This window comes from Trichosurus vulpecula, chromosome 2 (genome assembly GCF_011100635.1).
Source record: "Trichosurus vulpecula isolate mTriVul1 chromosome 2, mTriVul1.pri, whole genome shotgun sequence".
NCBI classification, from domain to species: domain Eukaryota; kingdom Metazoa; phylum Chordata; class Mammalia; order Diprotodontia; family Phalangeridae; genus Trichosurus; species Trichosurus vulpecula.
In genome coordinates this window covers 107,879,156-107,895,539 of record NC_050574.1, presented here as the reverse complement: position 1 = coordinate 107,895,539, position 16,384 = coordinate 107,879,156, and the positions used below count along the sequence as shown (strand labels likewise).

The 16,384-nt window shown below is 42.4% G+C and overlaps 1 protein-coding gene across 1 annotated transcript in view; it reads right to left on the bottom strand.

The window, feature by feature from the left end:
• SYTL2 (synaptotagmin like 2) overlaps positions 1–16,384 on the bottom strand; it is a 105,145-nt gene that overhangs the window by 54,480 nt on the left and 34,281 nt on the right. Inside the window, exons 4-6 of the mRNA XM_036746030.1 lie at positions 9,583–9,664; positions 8,020–8,134; positions 3,002–3,805 (exon numbers count right to left, since the gene is read on the bottom strand). Of these exons, the coding sequence (XP_036601925.1) occupies positions 3,002–3,805; positions 8,020–8,134; positions 9,583–9,664 (1,001 nt within the window). The remainder of the gene's footprint in view (positions 1–3,001; positions 3,806–8,019; positions 8,135–9,582; positions 9,665–16,384) is intronic.

Here is a 16,384-nt window from a genome sequence, read left to right as displayed (position 1 = left end):
TTTCTAAATTAAAAAAGAGCAAACAGGTTGGCTAATATTAAGTTTTGCCTAAGGTATGTTCTTCAGTGATTTGGGCACAACAAAGCTCTTTTTTTTCACCTGAAGATCTGTGTTTGTGCTTTCAATTCTGTCAGCAATACTGGGAGATAATGGAAAAAAAGAGTGGGAAAAAATGTTAGGAGGTTATTAAAGTAGTACAGGCATCTACTAAATTCCTACCAAATCCTTCAAACTCCAATTCATAATACAGCTACTAATTTTTGTGATTGTTCAGTCATTTTAGTCATGTCTGACCTTTTGTGACCTCATTTTGGGGTTTTCTTAGCAAAGATACTGGAATGGTTTGCCATTTCTTTCTCCAGCTCATTTTACAGATGAGAAAACTGAGGCAGATAGGGTTAAGTGACTTGCCCAAGGTCACACAGCTAGGAAGTATCTGAGGCCAGATCTGAATTCAGGTCTTCCTGAATATAGGCCTGGTACTCTACTGTGCCACCTAGCTGCCATAAAACTACTAATAGCTAGGTTAGTAATGACCTTTTCCATCTCAAATCTCACAAAGCCCTTTGTTTGAGGCCTTTATGGATTTATCATATGCTATTTTGTATATAGTTATTTATTTGTATGTCACATTCTGGATTAAAGTGTAAGCTCTATGATGGCAGGAACTGAATCTTGCCTATACTCTTCATTTCCCTGACACAGTGTGCTGTATACAATAGGCTCTTAATATGCATCCATTTAATGACTTGGATAAATGTTTACTGAACTGCATTGTTTAAGTGATTCCAGATGTTGGAGAAACTGGCTGCCTATCAAAAGGCAGTATATTCCAAAATGTCCCAATGAGAAAGGAATGAGGAACAATGGCAAGAAAATACTATGCATCTCATCAAACTGAACTCTTTCCTTACTCTCTATGTACTCCTTACAAATCAAACAGGTAGCAAAGAAGCTAAACGCTGACTAGTATGAAGAACACACTGGTTCCTGCCCACAAGCCAGGAGCTGTGAGGCTAGGATGGGCCTAAGACTAAGTATACTCTGAGGGAGGAAGGTCATGTTCTTCACTTAATAATCCCAAAACACATTGTACCCCTTCATATGGGAGAATGGGAAGGAAAAGTGTTACTGCTCATCAAGGCTCAGGGTTTTGAAGCTTCCATATCTCTAAACTCAGGTATATAGACCTAGACCTAGACAAAGACATAGACATATAAACAAATGCACACACATCAGAGTTAATTTACAAAATTATAATGTTGGTTTATATATATTATTCTATACATAGGTGTTTCTCTGCATAGAATAATGTAAAACAATTAATTTTAGGTAACTCAAATCATTTCAAATAGAGTGGAGGAGCTGGTTATGGTTTTCTATTTCCTTCTCCTGTGGATTAAGGCAAACAGCATTAAGTGACTTGCCCGGGGTCACACAGCTAGAGACTGAGTCTAGATTTGAACTCAGGTGTTCCTGACTCCAGGCCTAGTGCACTATGCACTGAGTTATCTAGCTGCCTCTGAAGAGCTATATAAATGCTAGCTATTTTCTTTCTTCTTCTTATTAATAATAAATATTTTCCTCCTATAACAAAATAACTAGCACCTACCTCCCAGGGTTATTATAAAGATAATTTTTGTAAAGGGTTTTGCAAATTTTAGAGCACTATTTAAATGCTACTTACCATTATCATCATTTTTTTTAGCAAATAACTTTATATTTTATCCTATGACTAAATGACTGGCATCTAGTAAAGAGGAAATTTTGAGAGGCCAAGAGTAAAATGACTTACCTTTTGGTCGCATGGCTACTCAATGTGGAAAAGGGTTGATCTGAGCCAAGTTGTAAAACTATAGGGCTTAGTAAACGTATTAAGGTCAATAATGGAATATTCTTTTTTTTTAAAGGGAGAAGTAAAATAATAATTGAGTTGTTATGGTAACTTTTTTCTGATTAGGAGAAAGCTGCATGTTATTAAAATATAGACTTTATACCATCGAAGAAAGACCCTCTTCATCCCACCCCACCCCCTATTTTGACCTATAAGGGGAAAGAGCAGAGAACGGGAAAAGAAGAAGAACAAGGAAGGGACTGGGGTGGGACTAAAGTATTCAGAGCTTCCCCTGAGATTACTAAGAGAGCTACTTTCAGACAAGGGCCTAGTTACTTCAGAAGAGCTCAGTGTGACTAAAATATACTCATTTAAAACAGGTTCCAGGAATTTTCAGTGCAACTTGCTCAGCGACTTTGAGAATAGGACAAATGTCTGGGGTTTTCAGGGGTAGCTAGGTGGCACAATGGATTGAGTGCCCAGCCATATTATATTGTATGGATGCTAGCTAGGTGGCCAAGTGGGGCAGTGGATAGAGCATCATGCTTGGAGTCAGGAAGGCTCATCTTCCTCAGTTCAAATCTGGCCTTAGACACTTACTAGCTGTGTGGAGTCACTTACCCTCTGTTTACCTCAAAGGAAACAGGCAACCTATTCCAGTATCCTTGCCAAGAAAACCCAAAATGGGGTCATAAAGAGTCAAACAGACTGAACAACAATGTGGAAGTTTAAGTTTAGGGAACAAGGGATTTATTTTGTAAGTAGGCATTTACATGACTTTAAATTTTATTCTGCACTATATCCACTTGTAAAAGCAAGGTGGTAATTGAGTTTAGTTAAATAAATGCATACTGTTGTTTTATTGGAGTTCTATTTTTATAGAAAAATGGATTTGGGGGAATCATCTGTACAATTTCTGCTTCTCTTGGACCCATAGGATCCCTTCCATCTCTCACATTCTAGGATTCTGTTTATGACTGTAGCTATCCACTCTTTGGTAAAAATGCCTATCTCCCTATTAACTGACACAATATCAGGTAGCAATGACTAGAACTGCAGACGTGGTCTTAGGAGCAAATAATCAGCCTCTTTAGGGGCAACTTTCTGATTCTAAACCCATGTGAAGACAACAATTAGCACACGGTAGATATCAGTTAACTTTCTTACCAGCAGGGTTTTTGCATAACTCTGATTCAAGGCTCAACCGCTTTGATGATGCCTTTTTGGACTCTCTGTTAGAGGGCAAGTCCGCACTGAAAGATTGTCTTTCGGTTAAAATCTCTGAATGAGGATGGGTTTTCTGATTATAGATGTTCTCAGTTGATGGGCTAGTTCCATTGATCTGGTAAGAGTCAGAGGCTGGACTCATATGTTGGGCTGGTTTTCTGTATCTGGAAAACACAGGTTTGTTTGGAAGCTCCTGAAAGTCACCTGCACCTTCCATTCCACTCCTGGGCATGTCAGACTCCAAAAGGCTAAACTCTCCCACTTCCCTGCCGTGGTTCAGCTCAGGACCCTGAGGAACTTCTTCCTTCACTGCTGAAAATCTCACATGTTTTAAAGGCTCCAGCGGATTCTGGGAAGATTCATCCTCTACGGAATCATCCTTTTCAGGATTTCCCTCGTGAATAACAAGCTGGGCTGGCATGTTTTTGCTTCTGGGTTCCAAGGTGGGATTAGAACGAACAATCTCCGAATCGGTGCTGCTGGAGCTGGAGTTCCGTTTTAGGATCCCTCTGGGGGCACTTCTGCTGTTCAGGGAATCTGTTCTTTGGCCCAGTTTAGGAAGAAACTGGTTGTCATCTGGCTGTACATTAGCTATATTTTTATAAATAAATTTCCTGGCTTTGGGGATCGGTGGCTTCACTGGGGACCCATCTACAGGTCCTAGAACAACTGGTCTTGGTTCCTCTAATCTTTGGTCTGGAAAGTATGGGGTGGACTTGTTTTCCTTTGAATAAAGCAATGCATCTGAAAATTAAGCATAAACATGGCAAAGCACTCAGTAAGAAAGAAGAGCAGTAACTACAAAGTAGAGTCACTGCACCTTGGGGAAAAGTGACACACATTTCAGATTTACAGATAAAGCATGAGCCCAAGTTTAAGGCTAAACTCCCAGCAAAATTTTATGTATTTTTAAATAAAATGATCTCTGTGGGATCATAGATTTAGAGCTGAAAGAGACAGGACTGATTATCTGATCCCACACCCTAATTTTTATTCATTCATTCATTTATTTGCTAGGCAATCAGTGTTACGTGACTTGCCCAGGGTCACACAGTTAGTAAGTGTCAAATGTCTGAGGCCAGATTTGAACTCAGGTCCTCCTGCCTACAGGGCCTTTGCTGTATCCACTATGCCACCTAGCTGCCTCCCCTCATTTTATAGATGAGGAAATGGAAGCCCAGAGAGGCCAACCCACTTGACCAGGGTCACCAAATTAGTAAACAGCTGAGGTGGTATATTGGGGATCCTCGAAGAGTTTGGCCTTTGTTTCCTTTGATTAATTCAGTGTCTTTGATTGAGTCTTACTAGGTGCTAAGCCCCAGGCCCAAACCCCTATCTATTAGGTGCTAAGCCTATGTGGGTGTGAATTGGTAACTAAGGTGAGGCGAATGAAGGGCGGTGCTAACTCCAGAGCCAATAGTAAGAGCTTAAGTTCTGGTCCCTCAGATGACATTTGATGATGGCGGCTGCATAAAAAGGGAAGCCAGAGCTATTTACTTAAGGCTCTCGCTCCTGGAGGAGCAGGACTCTGGGCTGCCGCTCTAAGGGTCTTCTGGCTGAACTCAGATGTTGATGGTTTTCTTGGTAACTATGAATTATATTTGGTCTTTTTGTAATTTGTTTGTATTTGCTCTGAAGTTCAGGGTGCTGGCTTTTCCCCTGAACTAAGTGAATGGCAGTTTGTATGCTGGATTAAAGTAAGATTGTTAACTCCTTAACGTTGCTTTCCTTCGTAAAGCAGATCCAAAGAACCTGGGCTTGCAGTGTTCTGTGAGCTGGTTGTTGTTGTTTTTTCACCCCCACAGCAGCTGCTAGCCAGATTGTTGAAACAGGTGGGCCTAAAAACCCTAGGTCCTCTGACCCCAAAATCAATGCCTTTTCTACCACACCCAACTGCCTCTCAAAAAGAGCAAGACGAGTTTCTCTTCCCCACTTCTCCAAACTTTCCTGTTTCTGTTGAGGATATCTACAACCTCAGCATGATTCTCAACTCTTCAACCCATCCCACAGTTTCCAAGTGCTGTTCATCCTACCTCTACAGTATTTCTCGCATCCACCCCCAGTTCTCCACCCACACAGCAAGCCTCCTTCAAACCCTCACCTTCTCTTGCCTAGACTATTACAACAGCTTCATCACCAGTGTCTCTACGTCTAGTCTCTTCCTACTCCAATCTATCACTTTTGTCTCTACGTCTAGTCTCTCCCCGCTCCAATCTATCTACCTACTCCAGCTGTCGAAATGATATTCCTAAAATACAGATCTGGCTAGGTAATGCACCCTCCTCTCCCTTCAAAAAATTTCAGTGGCTCCTCTTGTCTAAGCAAAATGCAAAATTCTCATCCTGAACTATCTGCTGACCTCCAATCTCACATCTCCAACTTCCTTTCAGACATCTCAAACTGAACGTCCAGTAGGCATCTTAAACTCACAAGTCCAAAATGGAATTCATTATCTTTCTCCCCCTCTCCCTGCCGCCAAACCCTCACCTCCTCTTACCTTCCCTGTTACTGTAGAGGGCAACAATATCCTCCCAGTCCTTCAGGCTTGCAACCGAGGAGTTATCCTGGATTGCTCATTATCTCTCATCCCTCACATCCAAGCTGCGGCCAACCAGGACAAACTGATTTCACCTCTGCAACACTTCTGGAATACGGCCCCTTCTCCCATCTGACACTGCTACCGCCTGGTACAGGTTCTATCTCCTGGACTACTGCAATAACCTGCTGCTAGGTCTCTCCCCCACTCCAATCCATCCTCCATTCAGCCACTGAAGTGATTTTTGTAAAGTACGGGTTCAATCATGTCACATACCCTGCCCCCCCCCCACCAAAAATAAACACCAGTGTCTACCTATTGCCTCCATGAGCAAATACAAAATCCTCTGTGGCTTTCAAATGCCTTCGTCACCTAGCCCCCCTCTTACCTTTCCAGTCTTTTTATATCTTACTTTCCCTTCCCAGTAGTCTTTAATCCTGTGATTCCAGCTTCCTGGCCATTCTACAGATAAAACACTGGACTTCTCAGCTCTAGGCATTTTTTTGTGGCTGTTCCCATGGCTGGAATGCTCTCCCTCCTCTGCTGTGACCAGTGACCTCCCTGGCTTCCTTTATGTCCCAGCTAAAAATCCCTTCTCTCACTGTAAGTCTTCCCTAACCCCTCTTAATTCTAGTGCCTTCCCTCTATTACTGACTTCCTCTTTGCCTTGTATACAGCTTGCTTTGTATCCGTTTGCATGTTGTTTCCCCCATTGGACTATAAGCTCCCTGAAGGCAGAGGCCATCTTTTGCCTTTTTGTATCCCCAGCACTAAGCAGAGCATCTGGCACATAATAAGTATTTAAATGTTTACTGATAGATTAAGGACCTTCACAATTTGGATCTCTCCCCATCTTTCCAGTCTAATTTCATATTACCCCGCTTCCAGCAGTGGTCCAGTTACACTGGCAGGCTTGACACTCCCCATTCACGGCATTCCATTTCTTAGCTCTCTGCTTTTGCCCACATACAGAATGTAACTCCTCATCAGCTCCATTTTGTAAATTCCTACTTGGCTTCCTTTACAACTGTGGTTCTCAAACCTTTTGGTGTCAGGATCCTTCCACATTCTTAAAAATTACTAAAGACCCTTAAAGAGCTTCTGTTTATGTGGGTTACAATCTATTGATATTTACTGGTTCAGAAATTAAAATGTCTTTGTATTTATTGTAAAAATAGTTTTGACTTCAAGGATCTCCTGAAAGGGTTTTGGGGGTCTCCAGACCACATTCTGAGAACTGTTCATTTAGAGCATAGGTCAGGTGCCACCACCTGTATGAAGCCTTTCTTGACCTCTTTCCTGCTATTATTGTGTATTTACACTTCTGTGTATGTGTTATTTAACCGCAGTAGAATGAAAGCTTCTTGAGGAAAAGAATTGTTTTCTTTTTAATTTTGTTTAACAGTCCAGCATGATGGTACATGCCTATAATTCTAGGGGGGGAGGGAAGCTGAGGCTGGTGGATCATTTGAGCTCAAGAGTCTTGAGTTACAGTAGGGCTGGAGTTGATCAGGTGTTCACAAAAAACCTAGAACCAATATGTTGAGCACCCAGGAGCTGAGGAGGGAGGTGGAAGGGAGGAGGTCACCACACTGCCTACCAGGGTGCAGACTGGCCCAGGTCAAAGCTTCCCTGTGGATCACCACAGTGGGATTGCCTCTGAGCTTATGTCTCTTTTTATCTATAAGATGAGAGGGGTGGACTGCGGAATCTTCCAACTCTTAGATTCCCAAGTCCTTCTAGACTATGGAAGGCAACCTACAAGCAGAAGAGGGAATACAAGTCTGTACACAATCAATGAGTTTGGATAATTAAGTTTACTTATCAATTTCTCGTTTAGTCACTTTTTCAGTCATGACTGACTCTTCGTGACCCCTTTTGGGTTTTTCTTGACAAAGATGCTGGAGAGGTTTGCCATTTCCTCCTCCAGCTCATTTTGCAGATGAGGAAACTAAGGCAAATAGGGTTAAATGACTTGCCCAGGGTCACATACCTAGTAAGTGTCTGAAGCCAGATTTGAACTGAGGAAGAGAAGTCTTCCTGACTCCAGGCCTAGCACTCTATCTACTGCGTTACCTTGCTACCTGTCAGTATTTTCTTCCCAAATTAAATCTCCCCACCCTTTCCTGCCCCCACTGTCCACTGCCAAACTGGGGTCAGTGGGGGAAAATGACCAGTTTATGTATGGGAGTGGAAGTACGGAATGGGACAGAGAAACAGAGTCCTTACTATAAGGGACAGAACCAAGGCTGAATCACCCCTACTTTAGGTCAGGGAACGAGGTGCTGAAGGAAGATCAAGAAAAGCATCAGGAACCTAAACTCTCATTTGGAAGTCATTTTTGCAAAAGGAATTCTGAGAAGATCCCTTAGTCCTCAGAGCACAAGAGTAAAAATAGCCATCCCATAAAAATAATATTTACCTTCTTTTGAAGTCTGAAGTAAGCCAGTTCGTCCATTTTCTGATGGTTCATTTGGGATATGGAAAGATACGTTATCCTCTGGTAATATAGAGCTATTAAATGGATTCTTCCTTAGCTGAGGAAAAATATTGTTTATTAAATTTGTTTCCAAAGCAGCCTAACAGAAACTTAATGTTGGCAAATGCATTTTATATCCAAAAACATTCAATACTTGAGCTATTCCAATAAACTCTCTGTTTCGTGGCATGGTTAGGAAATAGGGATGCTCGGTTAATCAACTATCTTAGTTAATGAAGAGCTATAAGGTATAGTTTGCAAAAAATATAAATTTTCAAGGAATATTATAATTCTATGAAATACAACTAACACTATAATCATGGATTTTTTTTCCCATTGGAAGAGACATGAGAAATAAGAATATCCACTGACATACCTAAAATTTCCTCACGACAACCACATGAGGTAGTCTATATAAGTGTTATTATCCCAATCTAAGAGATAGAGAAAGTAAGGCTTAGTTGGCTAGGGGACTGAGCTATGGCCACAGGGCTAGTAATGGCAGGAAGTGAAACCTGAACTCAAGTCTTGTGGCTTGTACTTCTGTCCCTATTCCATTATGGCATGAAATCTCTCATTAAGTTCATCTAAAACCCAATCAAATGTCATCTCTCCTTTTTTTGATTATTCTCAAAGTGCTATAGGGTCCTCTGGGATCCTGGGATCACCAGTAGGAATGTGAACAATCGCCACAGAGGGACCGACCAAAGGGTTGGTCAAGAAAGAGGGCCTATAGAGAGAATGCCAGTTTTTAGAGAGTTTTTTGTCTGTGATTTTACAAATCGGAGGTACCTCTCATGAGGCAAACTCTAATCAAGACTTAAAAGAACAATATAATAGGGAGAAGGCTGGGAAATTAAATTTTCATGGAATAAATACGCCATTGTCCCTCTTGGGATAGACAAATTGGCCTGAATAGTCTTAGGTAAAAAATGAAAAACAGATTTTCTACTCCATTGATTAGAGCAGACAAAACATTCATCCAAAGTAAGGAAAAGAAGGTATTTTTCTTGCACAAAATAATACCTGTTAATACTAATAAAACCTAACATTTATATAGCACTTTAAAGTTTGCAATGGACTTTACATCTATTTTCTCATCGGCATGAGCCTCTGAGGTAAGTACTAAGTACTGTTATTCTCATTTTATAGAAGAAGAAACCAAGTTTCAAAAATCACTTATCTTACTCAAGGTCATATAGGTTAGCACTTCTTAAACTGTGTGTCTCCACCCCATCCACGGTTTAAGAAGTGCTGACAGTAGAGTGGAAAAAGTTTAAAGAAACCCTGATATAGATAATGTCAGAAGTGGGATCTGAATCCAGACCTTCCTGACTTCAAGTTTAGCATTCTATAGACTGTTTCATGTTCCATCTCTAATAATTAAATATTCAACTACATCTTTCATTGCATAAATTTTCATTTCATTGTATTTTGGTAAAGGGAAAAGCAATATTCACTCCCATATGACTTTTTTCTTTACAAAAAAGACTGAATTCAATCTACCTTTGTAGGAGACAAAGATAACTTCCTTGGGTTTTCCTGGGCTTCATCTGACGTGGGAGGAGCTGGATTCAAGATAATGGTCCTGCAAAAGAAATATTTAGTTGGAGAATGAAACTTCTAATAACATGAAGAAAGCAATCACCCAAGTGAGACAGAAAGGATGTGGGAAAGAGAAAGGCAAAGAGAGAGGGTCTGTGTGTGTGCCTAAGTGTGCATGCATGTGTGCGTGTATGCATGAGTGTGCATGCATGTGTGTGCCTGAGTGTGCGTGCGCACGCTCGAGTGCATGTGTATGTGTGTGTGTGTATGTGTGTGTGTGTGTTGCCAAAACCCAGCAGGGAGGAAGGAGCAGGTGAAGGGTACTGGAAAGTCCAAAAGGGCCAGGGAGTCAGGGCTTGGAGCAAATTATCCAGCTGGAACCCGCTATCAGTGTCTCAGCAAGTAGAGAGGGTGAGATAGCATGGGGCCGACTCATCAGAGGTCTCAGGGTCAAAGTCAGGTGATAATATTTCTAGAAGAGTGTGATGGGGAGAGTTTCCAAGGAGGAGAATGCAACAGCTGAACCATGGTAAGAAGTCTGGGATTTTTTGTTGTTCAATCATTTTCGAGTAGTGTCTGACTCTTCTTGACCCACCCCATTTGGGATCTTCTTGGCAGAGATACTGGAGTGGTTTGCCATTTCCTTCTCTAGCTCATTTTACAGATGAGGGAATGGAGGCAAACAGTTGAGTGACTCATCCAAGGTCACATAGCTACTAAGTGTCTGAGGAGGATTTGAACTCAGGAAGAGAAGTCTTCTTGACTCCAAGCCCAGGGCTCTATCCACTGAAAAGGAAGGAGCGCAGTAATCAAGACAGAGAAGACCAAAACGTAGATGGCAGAGGGACAGAGGAAAGGGCAGACCTCAGAGGTGTCCTGCAGGAAAAGCCAGTGGGGCTAGTTGACTGATTAGAATGCATAAAGTAATGTGTTTTTCAACCCAGAGCACGGCTGCCACATTGTAATCCTGCATCTGGGTGAATGGCTCCTCAGAGGCACAGGAGAGATAAGGAGGGAGGGCAGGGCACTGGGGATCAGACCTCCAGGATCCTCACTCCTGGGCTGGGGCTCCAGGGGGGCAGCAGGGGGAAACGAAGGAAATGCAATCTACCCTTTCCTGATTAAACTCAATGCCAATTCCTATCAAGGAACGGAGTAGATCCAAGAGGTAAGGCAAGGATAAGGAAACCTGGGCACAGACAATCTAGGGAGGGGGCATGGGAGTCCAACAGTCAACAGCCCCCGGGTTAGAGGGGAGGGTGGTGTCACAGGCAGGATTCAGGTCACTTCCCCTCTCTGACCTTAGTTTTTCCACCTATTAACAGAAGGGGGTAGAACACATAATGTACAAATTCCCGTTCAGCTTTAAGTCCTAGGATTCTAGCCTGAGGAAAGAGGGTGAATATTTGTGAATACCCATCTCTCAGCCAGGACAGCTAGGTGGCACAGTGGATAAAGCGCTGGGCCTGGATTCAGGAAGAGCTGAGTTCAAATTCGACCTCAGACACTCTCTAGCTGCGTGACCCTGGGCAAGCCACTTGACCCTGTTTGCCTCAGTTGCCTCACCTGTAAAATAAGCTGGAGAAGAAAATGGAAAACCCCTCCAGTATCTTTGCCAAGAAAACCCCAAAAGGGGTCACAGAGTCAGACAAGACTGAATAACAACAACCATTTATCAGCCAGAAGACAGAGATCTCAACATGTGAGTCACACAACTGGGGAGCACCTCTTTGTCCCAGGCTAATGCTGTTGTATTCTGCCTTTAAACGTCTTTGTGTGACCCCAGCTTTCCTCAGTCATTTTCCCCTCCTCCTTCTTCTAAGACCATCAAGACCACAAAGCAAACCAGCTTCTGGGAAGCAGTGTTTGCCTTTTATCCCTCCTCTGGGGCTTCAGCCTCCTCCCCCTTCATCCCCGGCTTCCATCAGGCCACCTGGGCCAGCGCCAGAAGCCTTTTATTTCTCTCTCTGCCTTCACTGTTTGCAAGACCATAAAATGGAAGCAGTATTTCAATAGTAAACAAAATCCCTTTTGTTCCAAGTATTCAGAACCGCAGGAGAAAGAAAGGAACCCAGTCATGGGTCAGGGGCAGAACACTGGATGGTCAATCACTGAAATACCAAGAACAGATAGTATTTAGCTGGTTAAATTGGAGTCAGGGAAAATGTCTGTGGGTGGAGAGGGGCAAGGACTGAGAATCTGCACTGGTTAACTAAAACTTACACTATCTACTTAATAGGGAAAATCGTCGTCCCTTGTGGCCACCATTAGAATGTTAGCTCTTTGAGGGCTGGGACCATCATTACTGCTTTTCTTCACACCCGTGGCCACAGAGACTAGCACACACTAGGTGCTTAATAAATGCTTGTTGATGAACTGGAAAGCGTCATTGTTTCAGTCAGTCATCCAATAAGCATTTATTAAGTGTCTACTCTACGTCAGGCACTGTTTTAAGCACTGGGGATACAAAGAAAAGCAAACTTAAATGCCAAGTACGTGGCAGGTCATACTGTGGCCACCTCCAGGATCCTGGGCTTTGATTTTTGTTCCCCGTGGTGAACTGAAAATGAGAACTTGTTTTTGTTTTTTACAAAGTGAATTCAGCTTAACTCAAACACCCCACACACCCCCCTTAATAAAAGATTAGTTGTTTTTGATTTTACAAGAAGAGGATAGGAGCATGAATAATAGAAATGGGGTGCAAAAATTTGTTAAGAGGCCGCAACATTTGGCCAAATCTAATATGATGAAGTTTAATAAGGGAAAATGCAAAGTCTTTCACTTGGGTTAAAAATAAAAGATTAAAAAAAGCTATAAGCGTGCTCAGGTCAAGGTATAGCTAAAGAGCAATTAATGTTTTGGGTTTTTTTTTAAAAGATCTGAAGCATTTCAGTGGACCACAAGCTTGACATTACTAAACAATAAGGCCCAGCAGCCCCCAAAAGCTAATTCTATCTAAAGTTCCCTGGGGACAGGGAATGTGTCCCAACCCTACTGGCTCTGCTTATGAGGTCACAGGGGAAGAGAACCAAAGTCCCTAGTCCCAGTCTGGGCAACAGTTAAAGAAACTGGACACATTTCAGGGAATCTGTGAACTTGGTGGGGAGAAGAAATTAAAACTTTATTTTTACTCATCTCTAACCAAAATTAATCATTTCCTTCAATTATGAATTTTTTAAAAAATACCACCATTTCAAGAACAGGCTTCACCAAAATGCTATAGGGTTCACAGAAAATCTGGTATAGAGCCATTTTTTAGAGGGAAAAAGAGAGAGAAAAGAAGATCTTAAAGGGACTAAAAGGGGAGTGAAACAGCAAAGACAGAGGGAGATAAAGTGAAGAAGAATAGCTAGTATTTATATAAGACCTACTATGTGCCAGGCACTGTCCAAGAGACTTACAAATAGCTTATTTGAGCTTCACAACAACCCTGGGAGGTAGGTGCTATTATTATCCTAATTTTACAGTTGAGGAAACTCGGGCAGACAAAGGTTAAGTGACTTTCCCAGGGTCGTCCAGCTAATAAGTGCCAGAGGCTAGATTTGAACTCAGGTCTTCTGGACTCCAGACCGCCCTAAAAACAAAACAAAAGCAACTTCTGACCGGAGGCCCAGGGCTCTGTGCACTATGGCACCACCTAGCTGCCCCTAAGAACAGGGCCCAGTCTGTGCAGACCATAAACAACTTCATCTAATGTCCAAATTCTGCCTAGTTTCTGCATGGCTGCTAAATGTTGGAGCTGGGATGTTAATCCAGACATTTTGTCTCTGTTTTCATAGAACCCCAGAATTTCAGAGCCGGAAGGGATCTCAGATGTCATCTAGTTCAACCCGTAACTAAAAACATAATTCTATAATATACTTGGCAAACTAGTCATCCAGCCGCTGTTTAAATGCGTCCCATCAGGCTACAAGTAGCCTATTCCATGGACAGCTCCAATTTCTTTATATCAAGCCTAAATCTGTCTCTTTGTAACATCTGTTCATTGCCGCTCCTGGGTCCCCACCTGGTGCCAAGCTGAGCAAGCTGAATCCTTCTTCTAATGTGGTGATGTTCTTGGCCATTTCCTTCTCTATCTCATTTTTATATATGAAGAAGCTGAGGCAAACAGGGTTCAGTGACTTGCCCAAGGTCACATAGCTAGTGAGTGTCTGAAGCTGGATTTGAACTCTGGTCTTCCTGATTTCAAGCCCAGTGCTCTATCCATTGCACCACCTAGCTTTACCCTATCACCTGCCTAAGGTGATAACCTATTGCTTACCTGAAGACATTCCACCTGTCACCCAGATTTGGATAATTTTAGTCTAGGAAATGGGTTTAGTACAGCAGGCGAGTGGTCCATGGCAGAGATGCTACTTCCCTGGTAACTGGATCTCTCGTAAATCTTCTCAAAGCTAAACATCCTAAAGTCCTTCAGCATCGTCTGATCCTTAGGGACAGCTGGGTGGCGTAATGGGTAGAGCGCTGCTGGACCTGGAGTCAGGAAGCTCTGAGTTCAAAGCTAGCTGCAGACACTTACTAGCTGTGTGACCCTAGGCAAGTCACTTAATACTGTTTGCCTCAATTTCCTCATCTGTAAAAGGAGCTGAAGAAGTGGCAAACCACTCCAGTATTTTTGCCATGAAAACCCCAAATGGGGTCACAGAGAGTTGGATATGACTAATCAACAATACTATTAGAACTCAATACAGAGCTCGCAGCCCTATACACCATGAACAAACTGCTGCCAAGTCCGCTGGTCTTCCCGCTATGATACACTGTCTTCTCCTGGCACAACAGGAAGTATCCTACCTTCTTATTATTCAGAAAAGCTAACTTAAAGAAGAATTCCTGCTCATCCTTTAAAGCTCCCAAAGGTTGGTAGTGGGGAAGGGGTGAGGGGGGGTTGTTGCGAGGTCCCTTTAAAGATGGAGATAAGGAATAGATTTTGGAGGTCCTTTAGAGCCCCCAAATGGGGATGAGGGTTGAATTTCCAAAGTCTCTTCCAGATTCAAGTAAATAATCCTATGGACTCAAATGTCACCTCCTCTCCGAAGCATTCAATGATTTCCCCCAGGTGGCAAGGGCTTTCACCTTCACACCTCACACAACACTGTCTGCCGTACTGTAATGCATCCGTCATATAATACATGTAGAACAGTTATCTGTGTTCATATCTTTTCCCCCTACTAGCTGACAAGTTCCATGAGGGCTGGGACTGTTTCTAACTCTGCCAGCACTTAGCAAAGTCCCCTGCAACACAACAGATGTTTTTCAACTGTGCCTAGCACTGAGCTAAGCACTAGGATTACAGACATAAAAAGGAGATGGCATTTTCTTCCGGCAAAGAGCTCGTGTTCTGATTGGAAAAGACGACATGAAAGAATGAATGGATGAAGAGAGGTAAAACACGTCTTCAGCTCTCATTTGATGGTCTCCCTAATAATACTGCCATCAAGAGATCCAGTTACCAGAGAGGTAGCATCTCCACCAAGGACCACTCGCCTGCTGTACTAAACTCATTTCCTAGACTAAAATTATCCAGGAGTCCAAAGTGGGTTATTACTCACTTGGGGTTAGGATATCTCTTCCACTAATGACAAAGAACTTCTCATACTTTACTGTCAGTTTTATGGTCCACGTTGGAAGAGATCCTCTCTCAATATGAGGTACTTCCATGGTACTTGGAAGAGTTTGAATTTTTCCATTTATTTCTTATTTATTTTCCATTTATTCCTTAAAGAGAACACCCCTGGGACTCTCCCTCCACTTTACATTTGAGGCAATATAGATTGGGGAAATCAGCCATAGTAACAGAGGGAATCAATTGAGAGAAACAGACCTAGATGTGATCATTCTAAATTCTAAATTCTCACTTTGCTACTCTAGGTGGAACACTATCCCTCGATTCTGCCACTTCCCGGTTACTCGGGCTGTGTAAGCAAAGATGACTTCATGTTGGCAGATGGACCTCGAAAGTTTCAGAACTAATTGTGCCCTCTTTGAATAAACACTTGGAACTGGCAGAATTTGATTCTTCAAAAGCCATGGCACCACATGAGAGACCAGCAACATGTCCAGTACTAGGAAGAGTTGGGTCAAGGAGCCTCTTAAGAAAAGCCCCCCTCAAGCCTGAAGTCTCCATCTTCTACCTGTGATTGGATCATGGTCTTAACTCTCAACTTTTGGCTAAGAAAATATTGACAGATAATGAGTCACTCTATTAAAATTCACTCTGTTCAAATGTAAGCTTCCCCAAATACACTTCACACACCCAGTTCACAAAGGTTAAAGTTTATGTGAGAAAGTATCACAGGAATTCAATACCATGTAAATTAAGTTAGTTTCTGAGGGGGAAAGAAGGAAGTGAGACAAAATTCACAGTTCTGGGAGATTATCCACCCACACAAATTATTTACAGGTGCCTGGCCCTTTAACATGAAATACTAGGCTCACAGAGGGAAAGCCCAGATGGACTCTGGAGGTCATCTCAGTAACTTCACCCACTTTTTTTTATAACTGAGGAAGCGGAGGTTTGGAAAAGTAAATGACTTGCTTAGATCACCCAGGGAGCAGATGGCAGAGCTGGGGTTTTGATCTTGGTGCCTCTGACTTAGAAAAATTCAGGATTCATTCCACTGAGCTAATGCCTCCCCCACTAATCCATGCTATACTCAGGTTATAATTAAAATACAAGATCCTCAAATTATATAGCTCCTATCTTCCCAAGAACTGTTAAATGGTGCACATATAAAATTTTATTTACTCTCCCAACATCCTGGTG